The sequence below is a fragment of the Nelumbo nucifera genome, chromosome 7, assembly GCF_055504915.1.
Source record: "Nelumbo nucifera cultivar China Antique chromosome 7, China Antique-T2T, whole genome shotgun sequence".
Classification (NCBI taxonomy): Eukaryota; Viridiplantae; Streptophyta; class Magnoliopsida; order Proteales; family Nelumbonaceae; genus Nelumbo; species Nelumbo nucifera.
This window is the reverse complement of record NC_142655.1, coordinates 21,628,218-21,646,977: the sequence shown is the minus strand read 5'-3', so window position 1 is coordinate 21,646,977 and position 18,760 is coordinate 21,628,218. Positions and strand designations below refer to the sequence as shown.

General features: G+C 39.4%; 1 protein-coding gene across 2 annotated transcripts in view; it reads left to right on the top strand.

Annotated features, from left to right (window-relative positions):
- Positions 1-589: 589 nt before the first annotated feature.
- Positions 590-18,760, top strand: part of LOC104593588 (E3 ubiquitin-protein ligase At4g11680-like) — a 29,022-nt gene continuing 10,851 nt past the window's right edge. The window contains exons 1-2 of one of the 2 annotated variants that reach the window (XM_010253497.3): positions 590-1,279; positions 10,322-10,441. In XM_010253497.3, the coding sequence (XP_010251799.1) occupies positions 819-1,279; positions 10,322-10,441 (581 nt within the window). In that variant the 5' untranslated portion in view covers positions 590-818. The remainder of the gene's footprint in view (positions 1,280-10,321; positions 10,442-18,760) is intronic. The other variant, XM_010253496.3, reaches the window with a different exon arrangement.

The following is an 18,760-nucleotide window of genomic DNA, read 5'->3' as shown; positions in this document are numbered from 1 at the left end:
TATAAATATGATATTATTGTATAATTTCTTCCAAAATGTCTAGAGAGAAATTTGGAGAGGTTAAAATGGGCTTGAATCTGCTGCTCACGAGCTGTTACAACTGTATATTGAAAATATTTCTTTTAGATAAATGCTTCTAATAATACATGGTGGTGGTTTTCTCTCAACTGGGGATCGGGATGTGGGAATAATTTGTAGGTAATGGATTCAGAATAGGTTAAAGAACGAATCACCTACCAACAAAATATATTCCAACACCCTACCAACATCATCAGACATCGAACATCCCACTTTTATAGTGTGCCCCGATTTTATAGTAAGATGTGGTCCACATTAGAAAATTGAGGTAGTAGGAAGGTGATGCAAATATTGTATCATTTTTATTACCATACGGTGCAAACAAGGAAAAAGTATAAGTTTTTTTTGGTAGAAAAAAAAAAAAAACAACTTTGTATCAGATATAAGTGGAAATCATAAATTACGAATAATTAGAGTTTGTCCACAGCTTGCACAGTGCACACATGTGAAGGAAACCACACGCCTTCTGTGGGCTGTGGCTGAGTGGCTCTTTCCAAGCCATCATGTCCCAATCAAAAGCCATTCAGTCAGAGTCCTCCTCTTTCCTCCTCTTTCCTCCCCCCCGGCCTTCACTTTTGTCCTAACACCGAAACCATCTCTCCGCCAGTAACATTTCTGAAACCTCTCTCTCTCTCTCTTTCCGCCAAACCCAAAAAAGAGTGAAAGAAGAAGAAGGAAAACGAGAACCAGAACCCATTTGGCATTTGCCCTCTCTGACCCTGCCTTCCAATTCCTTCAAAATGGAGGAAGAAGGACCCTCGGTAGATCGTGAATTCGACCGGTCACCTCTCCTGCAATACCCCAACAGGAGGAATTCCAGAAACAGCAATGAGAATAGCAGCAACAGCAGGTTTTCTGTTTTGATAAGCCGGGCGACTAGCCGGCGAATCATGCGAGAGCCGTCGATGTTCGTGCGAGAGACCGCTGAGCTCCAATTGGAGGAGCGGCAAACGGATTGGGGCTACTCGAAGCCTGTTGTCTTCTTGGATGTAATTTGGAACCTGGCATTCGTGCTGGTGTCTGTTGTCGTGCTCTCGTCGACGATTAAGGAGCGGCCGTCGACCCCTTTGAGGGTTTGGATTGGTGGGTATGCGCTGCAGTGCCTTTTGCATGTGGGTTTTGTTTATCTTGAGTATCAGAGGAGGAATTTAGCTGGTCATGAAGGTGATGTTGGGGTCTCAGAGTCCGAAAGCCAAGGCAGGTATTGGGTTTTCTTAATTCTTCTCCTTTGTTGTCTTTTCTTTTCCTTTTAATTTGCACTGTTTGAATTTTACTACATTCTTATTGATGTCATCTCTGTGCTCTGTTCTTGTATTTCTGCATTGTTTATTGGGTATAAGAAAATCTATACCCATAGTTTCTTTTAATTTTATTTGCTTATATTTGTATAAATTTGTGTACACCCAGGTTGGGTTTTCTGTTTTTCTTAAATTGATTCTATTGTGATGATTCCCCCCTTCTAAATTGTGCATTTGTTCTCCTTTCTCTGTAACGAGTATGAGAATCCTTTTGTACTTTATACACATTTTGGAAGTGATCAACTGCCTGGTTCTTGTGGTTTGGCTAATGTCCACACTTTCTATCATCCTGGTATTACTTCTTTTAGACAGCATCAGCTTCTACCATGCAAATGCCTATTTTCTTATCGAATAATAAAACTGTTTACTCTGTGGGTTAGAAGATCTATTGGACCGAAATGAACTCAATTTAATATTTGAAAGTTCCTAGTAACTGACTGACTGTAACGTACAATTCTCTATAGTGAGATGAATAAAAACTTCACCAATCATATAACCAAAATAAACAACTCAAATCCTACTCAATGAGAGCAGGACACGACCAAAACAGAACCTCTTGTAAGAAGAGGCAGCTCATAACTTATGCAACAGCAACTTAAAACCAAATTAACTATGGAGGGAGCTAGATCCCCAATAAAGCTCATCTCTTCCTGTACTTTTCTCGTCCTGATTCTCAGATCTATCTGAATGAGATGCTTTCATTTGATTCTAGAGCTTTTGCTATCTCACATATTATCAAATAGTCCATGGTGCCTCAGTCTCGTTGTCTCACACCTAAAGCTTTCAATGAAAATCTTGGAGCCACCCTCAGGGCCTCAACCTTATCACCAGACTAAGAACTAGGTTGAGGGACTTTATATAAGCAAGAACCAAGTCACCTGACCCTATACTATAGTGCCTAAAATGCCAAATGATCTTCCTCTACTGTATTCCTGAAGGCTCTAGTTACAGTTACTTTTTCATGGCCTCAGGTTTCCTAATAACTATCCATCAAAATTAAAGCTTTGCTGCTCCTTGAGGAGTAAGTAACTAAGTTTCAGAGGGAAGTTGCCATCTAGTAGAGGAGACTGCCATGTAAGCCTTGAACAATATCATCAAAGGACAAATCTTTGAACTCCTCACTACTGCACAATTATTGTGCCACTCCAGGTTTTCCATTAGGCCAAAGAAAAACTCTTTTGTTATACCTTACACAGTGATTTAAAAGGCACATCTGAGGCGAACAGGCAAGGCACATTTTAGGGTAGGCGCCTCGCCTAGGTCCTAGGCACAGCACTTTCAAAAGGCGCATGCCTGATGCATCTTGGCCCAGGTGTGTGCCTTTTGAGAACTGTACGTTTTTTTACTTTTTTTGAACCTAGCGGCTGGGTCGGGGGTCCCCCTATTTGATAATGTTGTTCATTCATTCATCTTAACAAAACATCTCTTTAAAAGGCAATTAAAATTATAAAATCATTATTTTTTGAGTGAGAATTAAGAATTTAAGACCTGAACATGGACTTGTTTGGGCTTTCCTCGAGGGGCATGGCACATAGGCGACTCATCACTTGTAGAATCAGGAATGTAATATGTTTTACATCACATTAGCTACTTGAAGTAATGCAATTGAGGGAAAAAAAAGAGATTGTGGGCTTTACATGCTTGAAAATATTTTATATGTTTGGTTTTATTTTTAAATTTTCATTTGAGTATGCTTTACATGTTATGTTTATGTATTTTAATTTTAGATAATAGGTTTTTTAAGCCATTAATTTTAAAATTTAAGTTTATATTTCTTATTAATATTATGTTTTATATTTTTTATTTTTTTTGCATTTTTTGAATTTTCTGACATCTTTTTTTATTTTTTAGCATTTTTTTTGGTATTTTTGCACCTTGCTTCAAGCAGGTGCGCGCCTCGCCTTGCGCCTCTCGCCTCCGGGCCCTTGCGCCTTGCGCTTTTAAAACACTGACCTTACATTTCCCCCCGCCCCTCAAATCTGTGTAGTGTAAGAACATGTTAGGGCAGGCTTCCCCAAACTTGACTTTGATGAAAGCAATTGGGGAAATCTAGGGAATTTAAGAGTGGGAGGAATTTTCAAAAATGAGGGTCATGTTGTTGCATTATTCTTAGGTCTGATTAGGGTAGGGGACTTCTTAAGAGCTGAAATATGGCAGTAATGGAAGGTGCAAAAGAGATGAATGTGAAAAAGTTGATAATTGAATGAGACTCAAAACTGGTGGTATAGTGGCTGCAGAGAAGGGAGGCTTCTTTGTGGTCCTACAGAAACAAAGTGAAAAAGTTCAGCTGGTTGACTAGAGATATGGAGCTGAAAGTACAACGGATTCCAAGGGCAGCCAATTGCATGGATGATGTGATAGCAAAGCAAGGGGTGGGGAGACACCAAATGTTCTGGGCACAGTTGCAAGATAATGAAAACGAGAGAGTAGAGATAACTCCTTATCTCTATGAGAGTGTTGTACAGTCACAACTCTTGTATTTAATAAAATTGCTGGTTATTGATAAAAAAAGAACACATGACAAAGGGGTTGTAGTTTTACCCACTCTGCAAGCCCTTTTTTTTTCTTAAAACTAGAAAACCAACATGCTGATTGGAAAGTCTCCTCCATTGTCAGTTGTGAATGCATAATGCATGTAATAATTTCTGTTTCAAGAGTGGGTAGTTTTACTTCAGAATATATAGTGAAGCACTTTTATTACGTATGCACATCTTAGCATACCTTGCATGCAATTTAGTATGTTGAAGTAAATTTTTTTATTTATTTTTGATAAGTATGTTGAGTTATTGAAGACAATGGAGACAGTGTATGAATATGGACAACCATTGGTCAGGGAATTTCTAGCATTTCCAGAAGTCATCTTTGGCTGATGCAGAATGTGCTGGAATGATATTGCTGCATTTGTATGATAAAGAACTCATTTGCAGATTCAGTGAGACTGAATTTGTATGATGTATTTCAAGTGAAGAGATGGTTAGATAAGTCTTCACAGAATTGAGTGATGGTGTCTTTGAGAGGGTGGATGGTTAGAGAAGTATTTGGTTGGTCATTTTGCCAATTCTGATCCTGACGAAGTGGAGTTACTAAGATGGGTCAGATTGGAGTGGAAAGTGAAAGAGAAAGTCCAGGTGAAAAAGTTAAATGCGGGGTTTTTTCTCTGTATCTTGAGTAGCAAGGAGAAGGTAGAGGATGTCTTGGATTGTGAGTCTGCTAAAGTCAGGTTGCTAGATCTCAGATTGGGAAAATGGTATCCGTTGGTGTGGGCAATCAGAGAAGTGGGTTCTAAGAGCCTTCTGTGGATCAATGTCTTCAGGATTCCTCTAAATGCCTGGAATATACAAACTTTTTGTGCTGTGGGAAATGCTTGTGGCTCCTTAAGAAAAATTGATGCTTGCACATGCTGGATGAAGAACCTAGTATCAGAAAGAATACTGATCGAAGTTGAGGATGTTCATTTGGTTCCATCATGCCTTGTGTTGAATTTTGCAGGGGAGTGGTACGATGGTTGGAGGAGAATTCAGTTTTTATGCCTTGTTGTGCTCAGGAGTTCAAATGCCTTTTAGAAGTTGGAGGGGATGCAATTGTGCAGGAGCTCAGGGTGTTGTAGGAGAAGACAATGGAAGTTGAAGGGTTGACATGTTGGACAATCTCGTGGAGGATAGAGTTGGGAATCAAGAGAGGGTTGGGGGGGGGTAAAATGGAAATTTTGAGGGAAGTGAAGAGCCTTTGAGTAATAAGGGGCACGTGGCAGGAGCATTTAAGAAAGGGGTGGTGCTTGAAGAGACTGAAGGGGCTTCTTTGAGATTGGGTGGAAAACAGTTAATTGGTGGGGCCTGCTTGAGGAGAATGCTTTGGCCTTTGGGCCTTCAATGTTATAAAGACATGGGCTTAAGGGTGAAGTATTTAAGAAAATTTAAGAATGGTGGGGCCTGAGGTAAATTTAGAGGTGAGGTTGGATTTTGAGGGAGAAGAGAAGAGGGCAGGCAACAAGCAACTTCCAGATTGATGAGTTCTTTTGAGCGACTGATAAACGCAACCACTGGTTTGTAGGAGGTTGTAGCTATTGGCACATCTATAGGTGTTAACAACTTTGTGAATCTTGAGGCTTTGCCTCTTTGAGGCATGAGGACATTCCCCTTGGTAAGCTGATTACGTTCAGGTCTCCTGAACTCTGTTGGTGCTGTGCCAGGTATGAGTTCTTCTGTTCCTCTGGAGTTGTGCCAGGAGAATAGGGTCTTAGGTCAGTTTTGAATGCGGGAGTTTCAGCGGATTTGGAGTTGGGACATGGGATAATGAATACAACCAAATAACAGGTGTTAAGATAATGAAGATCTCTCATTGCCAGCAAATATGGTGTGAGTTGGGGCAATTGGAGAACTAGGGACCCTCCTCCTAACTGGGGTAGCTGTCTGTGGAAAGGGATAATGAAGAACTTTTCAGCTCTGGCCAGGGGGGTCTCAGTTAGGGTTGGTAATGGTAACATGACCAAATTCTGGAAGGACCCTTGGTGCTCAGATGTTCCTCTTGCTGAGTCCTTCCCATTCCTCTTCCAGTGTGCTTCAGATCAAGAGGCCTCAGTTGCAGAGTGCTATAGTATTTCTGGTGGTTCAGTTCTTTGGACTCCCTCATTTCGAAGAAATCTCTTTGATTGGGAGGTGGAAGAGGCAGTGAATCTCTTGACCTGTCTTCAAAACCAAGAGTTGGATTATAGTTCAGAGGATAAGTGGCATTGGAAGTGGAATTCTGATGGGATGTTTTCTGTTAAATCTTTGGCTGCTATGCTTGGTAGGAGGGGTGCTCCTGATTTCCCAGTTCGGCAAGTGTGGAATCCCAACAGCCCGACTAAAGCCAGCTTCCTAGTTTGGCCTATGGCTCTTAATAAATGCCTTTCTAAGGAGAACCTTGTGAGAAGGGGAATTCAGGTTCCGGACTTGTCTTGCAGTTTATGTAGGAGCAGTGCTGGATCTACTGATCATTTGTGCATCCCCTGCCCGTTTTCTGCTCAGTTGTTGAACCATTTCCTCAACTCTATGAAGGTTTGTTGGGTGATGCTGAGGTCAGTAAAAGAGCTGTTGTGTTTCTGGCAGATTATGGGTTTGAGCAAGAAAAAGAAGACTATTGGGAAGATGATTCCAATTGCTGTAATTTGGTGCATCTGGACCAAGAGGAATAGAAGGGTTTTCAGTAACAAGTTTCTAAGTCTGGAGGACTTAACTCAGAAGTTAGTGGGCAAGCTGATTTCTTGGTTGTCTGTGGCTGCAGATTTTAGAAACTGTAATGTGTCAGATGTATTATTTTCTTTTTCTTGATGGGTCGTGTAATTGCTGATTAGATCGGTCAGCCTGTTCTAGGACTGATCTCAGCCTCTTGTGTGTATTTCCTTCTCAATAAATATTACTTTACCTTTTCCAAAAAAAATGAGAGAATTTATTAAATAAGAATCAATGGAAACAGATTATACAATGAAGCTTCCCAAAGAGAGGCACAAGCTGCAGTGTCAATAACAGAGAAGAATTACAGTTGAGCCCAAAAGAGATGGCCCCTATGCACCCCTTGCTTAGCTAAGTAATCCATCATCCCATTAGCCAATTTCCTTTCCCAATGAATTCTTGGAGTCAAATTTGTGGCATTTAAGTCTTTTCACTAATTCCCTGTAAGACTATATTTACAGAGTCCGGATCGTTGAGCCACCCAATTATCAACTTGGAATCCCCTTCAATTAATAGTTTGTCAATGTTTTAGCTCTCCAGCAATCTGTACTCCCTGCAAGACTGCTTGAAACTCTCTGGATGGAGTCCCACACTCCTACTAGACTTGAATATAGAGCAATTATATGACCCTCGACATTCCTGAACACACACCCCCTATTCTTAGAGGCCATTGATTGCCAAAGCTGCTGCCATCAATGTTAAGCTTGATAAATCCTTCTTCAGGAGGGACCCATTCTGCAGTAGGCCTTACCTCAACCATTGAACCACTTGCTACAACTTTCCAATTTTGCCAAATATCATCAAAGGGCCAATGGACCATTGGGAGAATAACTCCAATGTTTTGGCCCAGTTTATGGTCCTACTTACAACCAAATCCCAAATGTCCTCCACATTTCTTTCCTTATCATTAAAAATTCTAGCATTTGTCTCCTCTCAGATAGTCCGCACCAAGGCAGCCCTGGCACATCTGCATAGTACTCTACCCCTTCTTTTAGGCCATCTGAAATTTGCAGGGTCAAGTAGGTTGCTGACCTGCAAAGGTAAGTTCCACCTGCACCCAAAGAGTACAAAGCATTTAGCCCCTATTAACAATTCCAAGGCTATACCTTACAAATATATCTCTTATCTACCTGATAATTTTCTAGGAACCTCCCTCTAAAATGACCTGCTTTATCCCCAAAGCAATCTGAAGTCTGCAGTCTTGGAGCTGTTTTTCTTTTGAAGAATTGGTCAAATGATTAGGTAGCGATTTATTCATGGTAGTGGATGATGGTGCCCCTTGATCTTATATGTGGGTTTAACATGTTCCATTTCATACGTTCTTCTATTTACTTGTGGCTAATTGCCAGATTCATATTTTTTTACTATCTGTACCACTGGTGATTTAAAAAGCGTGCCTAGGTGCACAAGTATGCGCCTCGCCTAGGTCCTAGGCAAAGTATTTTCAAAAGGCGCTCGCCTGGTGTGCCTAGGCATGTTCTTAGTGCCAAGGTTCAAAGTATCGACATGTATTGGCCTGCATCGGCCGGTACGTATTGTTCCGGGAGGTCCCCAATACGCCCCTACAGAGGGTGTATCGGGGTTCTGACCGGTTTAGGGGGTGGAGGAGCCTTAAACTGGCCCCCCTGAACCGGTTTTGAAAAAAAAATAAAAAAAAAAGTATTGATATCGCCCGATATGCCCCCTATCGACGTATCGGGCATATCGATATTTGAACCTTGCTTGGTGCGCTTTGCTCTTCAGCCTTTTTGTTTTTTTTTTCTTGTGTTTAGCAGCTGGGCCGAGGCCTCTTGCCCTGGACCCCTGGCCAAGCCCCTCAAGACAAGTCCAAAGGCGACTTGTTTGGGCTTGCCTCGAGGGGCTTGGTACAAAAGCGACTCCTAGAATCAATAATGCATAACGTTTAACATTATATTTTTTTTGATAATTGAACGTTTAACGTTTAACATTATATTAGCTATTTGAAGTAATGCAATTGGGAAAAAAAATAAAGAGATTAAGAGTTTACATTCTTGAATAGGTTTTATATGTTATGCTTGATTTTATTTTTAAATTTTCATTTTAAATATGTTTTACATGTTATGTTTATATAATTGAATTTGAGATAATAGCTTTTTTAAATAATTTATTTTAAAATTTAAGTTAAAAATTTAATTAATAATTTGTTTAATATTTTGATAATTTGCATTTTTTTTTATTTTGATTTATTTATTTATTTTTTGCGTTTTGCCCCTTGCTTCAAAAAGGTATGCGCCTCGCCTCGCCTTGTGTCTTGGGCGCAAAATGGCCCTTGTGCTTTTTTTGCGCCTTTCGCTTTTAAAACACTACATACTACACAAACACTTATGATGTGTTTCATTGCAGTGCAAATTTGTTTGCATTGATGCAAAACTATGTTTGTGCAAATGATTTGGATGCAGATTCTGTTTTTTTTTTTTTGTTTCAAATTTTACCTTATTTTGTTTGATTGCAGTACAAATGAAGTAAAATAAGACCTGAAGCAAACTAAAGTAAAACCCAAAACAAAATTAAACCAGAATTTTCATTTTTTTCATTTGCATTCTCATGCATTTGTAACAATAACAATAACAATAATAATAATAATAATAATAATAATAATAATAATAATAATAACCAATCAAATATTTGTTCTATCGTTTTAAGTAGGGGTGCTCACGGTTTGGTTAACCAAACTGTGGGCTTATTTTAGAAACTGAACCGGGACCGGTTTTTGGAAACCGGTAACCAGAACTGAACCGATCGGCCCGGTTTTTGGAAAACAGTAACCAGAACTGAACCAAAGCCGATCGGTTAACCGTTGGTTCAGTTTGTCGATTTTTTGGTTTTTTTTATTATTTACAATATATACTATAGAAAAATATATAAATATATAATAAAAATAGAAATATAAAATATTAGATTTTAAATAATAAATAATATATTATATATTATAAATATATAATTATGTATACAATGCATATTTATTAATTTATAATGTATAGAAAATATAATAATAATATATATACATAAATATACGTATACCGGTTGGTTCGGTTAACCACTGGTTTTCTATTTTGGTTAACTGAAACCAAACCGGTACCTTCGGTTTTTTTTTAAAAAAATATCGAACTGACCGGTTTGGTTAACCAAATTTTCGGTTCGGTTTGGTTTTTTGGTTTTTCTTGCTCAACTCTAGTTTTAAGCACATTATTTTTATTTTTATCTCTTTTATTTGAGGAATTGCATTTACCTGTATTGGAGGTCAGGCACTGCACAAAAGCTTACTTTGTTACTTTTGTTAAACATAAACTTCCTAAAAAACACTCGATGATTTTATCTTAATATAGCAAATAGAAAGAGCTGCTCCAGATCCTTTATCTCTTTGTCATTTCATTAGAGAAACCAGATCTGTAGTGTCAATGATGAACATCTTGTTCTAGAGATCTCCTAAATTAGCTAACACTCTAGCAGGTCTCTTTTCTAGACATTGATTGAGAGGTATCGGTTGTTTTTGGTGACAACTATCTTGAACGTTGAGTGGGTTGAGGTGTGTTGATGTTTTTATTGGCTTTTTATGCTGGAAGTTGCTTCTTTTGTGGTTGTCTAGTTTTATTTGTCTGTATATTTATTCTTGTGGTCTTTAATGAAGATTCTGTTATGTTTCCAAAAGGAAAAAAAAATTAAAATCACATAATAAAAGATTTTCTTTCCTAACTCTTACTTTCTGCTTTTCAGTGTTGCAAAAAGGTTGGAGTCCATGAATACGATGGTTTCATTTTTCTGGTGGGTGATTGGTTTCTATTGGATTGTTGTGGGTGGCCAAGCACTTCTGCAGGATGCTCCACGTCTCTACTGGTAAGAGCTCCATGCCTGGAGTTTCATTTTCTCTCTGAAACATTTTGCAATGGAATTCCCATAGAAATTTTATTGTTGTCAAGCAAAATAACTCAACTGGAGTCTGGAGCACTGACTCTCATTATTCTTGAGCCCAAATATACTTGCAAAATGGGGCCCTATAAATCATATGGAAATTGAGAGAATGTAAAAGAAACAAAAGGTATTTTCTAATGTGAATTGTTTTTCTTATCGTGAGTTCCAAAAACAAATAGATGGTTTGAAAAAAATTGTTTCTTAAAACAAAAATACAGAAAACATGTTCTTGATTGTATATGTTTTTTTGTTTCCAAAACTGAAAACAAAACACGTGTTTTATGAAACATATTTTCATCTGGTCATTGATATCATGCTTCATAGATCATATAATTTCTCTATTCTAAAATTTGTTTTTTGTTATAGAAATCATTATTTTGATGGTTTCAAAAAACGTGGATTGTTTTTTTTTTTTTTTATAGTTAAACAGCACCGAGAAAAGGTCCAAGGATTTAATCTAGTGTATCACCCTTATTTCTATGCAAACCTTAATTGCCTCCAGTTGTTTTCCTCTTCCTTGAAAGTTCTTGCATTTCTTTCTTCCCATATTGTCCATAATACAGCACCCTAAAACACTTCCACATTACTCTCTCTCTCTCTCTCTCTCTCTCTTTCTCTCTTCCTTGGCCATCTGAAAATTGCCCCTGCAAACAAACATTCCAAACTAATAGGTAGAGTCCACCTGCACCCAAAAAGAGAAAAGCACTAATCCCAAATAGAGGTAACAAATGAATAGGAGATAAAAAGTTGCTCAGCAGTTTCTCATTTGCCTTACAGAGAATGCGCCTGTTTGGGGACAAATACACATTTTTCCTTATTTTCTACAATATGTCCAAGTGTTGATTTTTCCATGAAAAACCTCCTAACAGAAAGCCTCTATTTTTTAAAGGAACAGGTTTACACCAAACCTCAAGCATCAGAAAAGAGGACTCACTGGAAATAGTGCAAACTAGGGAATGAAAAAATGTAGCACAAGAGAAAGCACCTTTGGATCAGGGTCCAGACTCTCTCATCAGGAAGAGAGGTTTAGCAACCACTGACTCAAGGATTTGAAGTAGATCTGCGACTAGGGAACACTCAAACTCTCTTAACCCTCTTCTGAAACCCAGGTTCCATGCCACCCTAGCAGATAAAGAATAAAAGGAAGAGATAGGCATATTTTTAAGTGATGAATTAACATAAAGAGAAGGGAAATTTAAAAGTAGCATTTCCCACCCAAATGTCCTAAAACAGAATTTTAGACCCTGAGTAACAATCATACCTGATGAGGTTAAGGAAGACCAGTAGATTGCATGAATAGCTTTCCAAGGAGAAGCCAAAGTTGCTCTGTTGGATAAACCAGCATCCCAATTGTTTTGCAGCAACCCAATGTATGCTTACTATCACCTTATGACAAAGCTTCTCACTTTCCAAGGGTAGTCTCCACAACCATTTCCCTAACAAGGCTTGATTTTTATGAGTCACATTGCCTACCCCTAGTCCTTGTTCCTTGCTTGTGCAAACTAGTTCCCACTTCACTAGATTTTCCTTCTTCCCTTCTCTAGGATCTCAAAGAAAATCCCTCATTATCTTTTCCAACAAATTTGCTATTTTCTTGGGTATCTTAAACATTGAAAGGAAGTAAACTGGAACTGGAAGGTTTAAAAGGTAGATCTCATAAGGTTATTCTCCCACCTAGAGAAATATAGTTATGCTTCCAAGTTGCTAACCTTTTTTCAAACCTTTCTGTCACCGGTGCCTGAAAACTACCACTCCTTGGATTATCCCCCAAAGGAAAACCTAGTTACTTCAAGGGCCAAGCACTAGTTTGACAACCTAGGACTTCAGCAATTGCTTCTACTTCAGAGTCTTACAAATTCACCCCAGCTACACAACTCTTCTCCAGGTTTATTTTCAAACTAGATATTTTCTCAAAAAGACTCAGTAACAGTTTCAGTCTCCTCACTTGTTGCAAATCAATCCTATCACAAAAGATTATTGTATCATCTACAAAAATTCTCCACCCTCTCATTAACCTCTCCTGATTTGCTTTGGAGATAAACCTACTTAGGACATTTGCAATTAAAGTGAAAAGGAAAGGTAAAAGTGGGTCTCCTTGTCTTAGGCCTCTAGAAATTGGGAAGAAATCCTTTTCCACACCATTAACTAACACTGATCCTTAAGAGACCTCTTAAAGAGTGACTTGAAATGCTCAACATAAATATTTGCAACATCCTCTTGGTTTATGACCTCCTCCCCATCCCTAACCGGTTTGGATACAAAATTGTTTTTCTTTCTTTCATTTTCTATAGCATGAAGTAAACTTGTATTTCCGTCTCCCTCTTTAATCAACTTATATCTTGATTTCTGTCTTCAACTAATCTCTTCCCTCAAAAGAGTGTCTTCAAAATCCTTTTTTTAGTACCATATTTGGGACTTCTCCTCCTCACCTAGTCCTGTTTGAGCTTCCTTCTTGTCTAAAAAATCAATTTGGACCACTAAAGATTCTTTTTTTTCTTCCACCCTCCCAAAGTCAACCCTATTCTACACTTTTAATTTAACTTTCAACCTTTGTAGCCTTTTATGAAACCTAACTCCTTTCCAATTGAAGCCCACCAACTCCTCTTTCTACCAGTTTCTATCCTATGTAAAAAATCCGGGTGGGCAAGCACATATTTTCAAACTGAAAGGGAGAAGGGCCTCCCCCCATAATTACAGAAATACACAAATGATATGCAACTATTATTTTTTAATTAATAAATCAATTATTTTCTATTTATTGTTTTTTACTTTTGTATATTAACAAAAAAGCCAATTTAATCTTAAATTCTTAATATGCTAGCTAGTGAATTTTGTAATTTTCTAAATAATAAATATATTTTTCTTTAGTATAATTAAAATATTAATTAATAATCTATAGAAATATATAATCTTAACTTAAAAATATATCAGATCTATTAGAATTTCTAAATGACATATCATATGCAAATTTGTAAATTTTAATTACTATGATAATTATTGTCTTTTTAGCATTTTATTCTGTAAATTATCAAAAAACTTAAATATCTTTTTTTTTCACAAATGGATTTAGTAGATCATTCATTTTATTATTGTTTACTAAATACCAATTTTTGTGATCATTTTTATTAATTTTTTGGTTGAAATTTCGTATGCAACACCATTTATTTGAATTACATTTAGCCAGCATGTTAAATAAAACTTAAATTAATTACTTGCATAGAATTGGGGAATGGCCTAGTGGTGTGTGGTCATTCCTTTAAATCTGAAAGGCATGGGTTCAAACCTTGCAACAAGCATGAGACTTAATTTTTATAATTTGTATTTAATAAGGGAGTAATGGTAGGATTTGAATGGTTAATATGTAACATGAAAATTAAAATTCAAAAAGATTCAAATTAATATGGAATATGTATGGTGAAGGCACAGCTGACAGATACAAATGATATGGGAGGAATGTCATCAATATCAGTCATTCCACCCATATCCCGTGCCGTCCAGCTTGGAAACTGATACAATATGCCCTATATCAGACATATTGTATTGATACTTTAAACCTTGTGTGAAGATACTGCTCAAGATTTGGAAGTTCTTAATGGGGTTGACCATATGGCATATGCTGAAAACTAACATTATACTGTAGGGAGGAAAATGCATTGCATGGTGGAGTTGAGAAAGGTCCTCAGAGGATAAAGCACTATGGGATGATACCAGTGTTCAGAAAACCAGATCGGACCAGCTGGTTTGATTGGTTGAACCACGACCTGGTCCCCTAGCTGGTTTGGTCATATCCTAAAAACCAGAATTCATAAAAAGTCGACCAAAACTGGCTGACTGGTTGGTTTAACTGGAGAACTGGTGAACTGATCCTGGTTTCATACAACCACCTAGGTCACTAAATGAATGGAATTTTCAAATGCTAATGGCAAGACCTTTTATTGATATGTATTGTCTTGTTACCATTAATCTATTTCTTTGTTTGTATTCATTTATGCCTCTTTATGGCATAGATTATGAAAAGGAGGATAACAAGAGGAAGGGAAGAAGAAAAGGGGAGTGAACTCGTGGTTTCAAATAAGGGCTCTTTAATCTGCTTTAATGAAAATAATAAGTTGGAACCTGAGAGGTTTAGGAAGTGCGAAGAAGAGAAGGTTGATTAGGAATGTATTCAGAAAGGAGAGACCAGACTGGGTGATGATTCAAGAAACCAATCAGTCAGTTGTAGATAGAAAGTGGATTAGAAGAATTTGGGGAATTAGAGGCCTCAGTTGGTCAGTTACATCCTCGTGGGGATCATCGGGTCGGATTCTCACTATTTGGAAGAATGGGGATTTGGATTTTCTGGGGAATTGATAGATTAGTTTTTAGTCTCCTTGAAGATAAACAGAGTCTTAGACGGAAGAGTGTAGGCATTGACAAATGTCTATGGTCCTAACTCTTATAGAGATAGAGCCTTTTTTTGGGAGGAGCTATTGGCTATTAGGGGTTTATGGGAAGGCCCATGGTGCATAGGGGGAGATTTTAACGCTATCAGATTTTCGAGGGAAACAAATAACCCAAACCAAGGGATCACTACAAGCATGAGAAAGTTTAATGATTTAGTTGACACCCTTGAACTGCCGATCTACTTAGTCCAAGCCAACAGGGATTGGGTGGACCGTATAAGAACCAACTCGGTCCACGTGATAACTTAAAGAGTCACGTGGGTCGGAGCAACAAAGAAGCGATGATAGACAGGAATTCCTGTCTTTCATCGTCCAAATTTGAATAGGTTGAAGAGGATGGGGTGCAATGGTGGGAATCAGATAGAGAAAGCCAAGGGAGTTCATTTCAATGGGTTACTCGAAAAAACTTCAAGGAAAATAGTGCGAAACAAAAATCTACGGATGTCTAAACCCACGTATACGAGGGGCCGACTGGAAGATAGGGAGGTAGAAGACGAAGGGTGGATTGATTGCAGGGTGGAGGAGAGTGATGGGGGAAAGCTTAGATGGAGGTTCGAGCTTAGGAAGTGAGGGCGATGCAGGCACAGGTAAGGGGGAAAATAAAGGAACCTTAGACTTGGAGGTCCTCTTTCGCGATGATGAAGAAGGACACTTGGACAGACCAATATTGTTGGGCAGAGCCTAGATGTCCGATGAAGCAGAACCCATGCAGATTGTTAGGGAGGAAAACCGAAACCCAAGAACAGAAAAGGCTCGCTCAAACTTACATTCTGTGCAACACACTGATAGGGAAGTAAACCTTTCTCTCCAAAAGCAAAATGAGAACAATACACTACAAAGAGATAAACAAATGGGTCAGGGAAGAGATTCTAATGTTGCTAATGTGACGGGTTTGACTTCCCACCAACCCAAGGAAACGGAGACAGAAAGCACACATACACAAAAACAGGGAAAGGCAACTGAAGGACCATCCTCGTCCTTTTCTTCCAATCCTTGGCTGCTCCCAAGTAACCTTGTCATTTTTTTTTTTTGATCAAAGTAACCTTGTCATTTCTGGTTTTGATACTGATGAGTGTTTAATGTCTCTTGTTCCAGATTCCTTTCCCTTCCAAGAGTCGGAAGCCCATGACATTGCAGCCACTAAATTTGATTGCACAAGGAATCTGCAGGGGAGGTAGGTAGGAGGGAAGCAGAGGGGGAGAGGGATAGAAATAAAGAAAAACTGGGAGATTATTGACAAAATAATGGGGGAATATGAAAAAAATCATTTATAAAGAGAGGATGCACATGGGGCAAGAGAAGGAAGTGGTAAGGAGGCAGGGGAAAAAATAAAGAGGTGAGCAGGGAAAGGAATCTGGAATGTTGAAGTTTGACCTGCCATAGAATTCTGTCTTGTTCGTTGACTGTAGAGTAAAGTAGACAGCAAGAAGTAGGAGAGGAAAGAAGAAAAGAGAGAAGAGAGAAAGGCTGGTTCGAATTAGGGAAAAAAAGTTTTATCCCTTGATTCGGCCAGACCTGTTATTATATTATTAACTTATTGGAAAAGACTTGAGTGCCCTTCTTTAAGTAAGAGGCACTTGAACTAATATAACAGTACACATCAGCATTCTCAACAAGTACAAAGACTGAAATACCCCTTCACTAACACCACTAACACTCCCCCTCAAGCTGGTGAGTATATATCATATAATCCCAGCTTGTTACATATGTAGTCCACTCTCCCCCGACTCAAGCCTTTTGTAAACAAGTCTGCCCACTGGTTTCCCATACTAACATATGCAGTTTCTATCACCCCATTCAGCACCTTCTCTCTCACAAAATGACAGTCAACTTCGATGTGCTTGGTTCTTTCATGAAACACTGGATTGGAAGAGATATGAACCGCTGCCTGATTGTCACAATAGAGCTTCATTGGAGTACTGATGTCATATCCTATCTCCTGTAGAAGGTTCCTCAGCCACACTAGTTCACAAGCAATATGTGCCATGGCCCTATATTCTGCTTCTTGCCACAATTGTTTGCTTCTTACTTTTCCATGTTACCAGGTTACCCCCCAGAAAGGTGCAATAGCCTGTGGTAGATCGTCTATCAGACATAGAACCTGCCCAATCAGCATCGGTGTATCCTTCTACTACCAGTTTTCCACCACTTCTGTACAACAAACCACGACCAGGAGCTCCTTTCAGATACCTCACAATCCTTAGCACTGCATTCCAATGTGGGACCAAAGGTTTCTGGATGAACTGACTCACCACACTAACCGCAAATGAAATATCTGGCCGAGTAATGGTTAGATAGTTTAGTTTGCCTACAAGTTGTCGGTATCTGCCAGGCTCTTCAAACACTTCACCTATATCACTGCTCAGCCTCGTATTTGTTTCCATAGGTGTCTCAGCCGGTTTGGTACCCAACAATCCTGTTTCTTCCAGTAAATCAAGCACATATTTCCTCTGGCACAAATTAATGCCATGCTTAGATCTTGCTACCTCTATGCCCAAAAAGTATTTCAACTTGCCAAGGTCCTTTGTCTGAAAGTGTTCCTGTAGGAATGCCTTCAATCTGTCAATGCCCATTTTATCATTCCCAGTCACAACGATATCATCCACATACACCACCAATATTATTTTACCTGCCGAAGAGTCAAGACTGAAGACAGAGTGATCAACTTGGCACTGTTTCATACCAAACTTCTTGACCACCTCACTGAACCTACCAAACCATGCTCGAGGGGACTGTTTAAGTCCATAAATAGCCTTCTTAAGTCTGCATACCTTACCATCCTCCCCCTGAGCAACAAACCCGGGTGGTTGCTCCATGTAGACCTCCTCGAGCAAATCCCCATGCAAAAAGGCATTTTTGATATCGAGCTGATGGAGAGGCCAATCAGACATAGCTGCAAGAGAGATGACGACACGAACTGACCCTATCTTAGCAACCGGGGAGAACGTCTCCGTGTAGTCAATGCCATAGGTTTGGGAGTACCCTTTGGCAACCAGCCGCGCCTTCAGGCGCTCAACACGACCATCTGGCAAGTACTTAACACTATACACCCACTTACAACCGACAGCCTGCTTCCCAGGAGGAAGAGCGGTGAGATCCCAAGTGTGATTATGATGCAAAGCAGAGAGCTCTTCTTCCATAGCACGGCACCACTCTGGAGAGGTAAGGGCTTCCTGGACATCCTTAGGAACAACCACGGAGGATAACAAAGATATGAACTGGCGATGGGAAGCGGAGAGGTGGGTAAGTGAAACAAAATTGGAAATAGGGTGAAGGGTGCAAGTACGCTTACCTTTCCGTAAGGCAACAGGAAGATCTAGGTCGGAGGCTGGTGTCGGAGCTGGAGCTGGATCTGTCGACGGTGATGAAGCTGGAGGAGCTGTAGCCGGTACACGTGGGCGATGTGTATACACGTGACGGATGGGTGGACGGTCAACCAATGGTGGCACCGGAGGCAAGGACGTAGGCATGACTGGAACCAGAGGAGGTGGATCAGCCACAGGAAGAGGAAGAGGAGGTGGTGATGTGGGGGAAGCAGCAGCACCGGACCCCACGAAGAACGGAGTAGACTCGAAGAATGTAACATCAGCACATACCAAGGAACGACGAGAACTAGGATGATAACACTTGTACCCTTTCTGAGTTCGGGAATAACCAAGGAAGATACACTTCACGGAACGTGCATCTAACTTGTCAGTCCCGGGACTCAGATTATGAACGAAGCAGACACACCCAAATACCCGAGGAGAAAGCGGAAACGGAGACATGTTGGGGAATAAGACACTAAAAGGAGAACGACCAT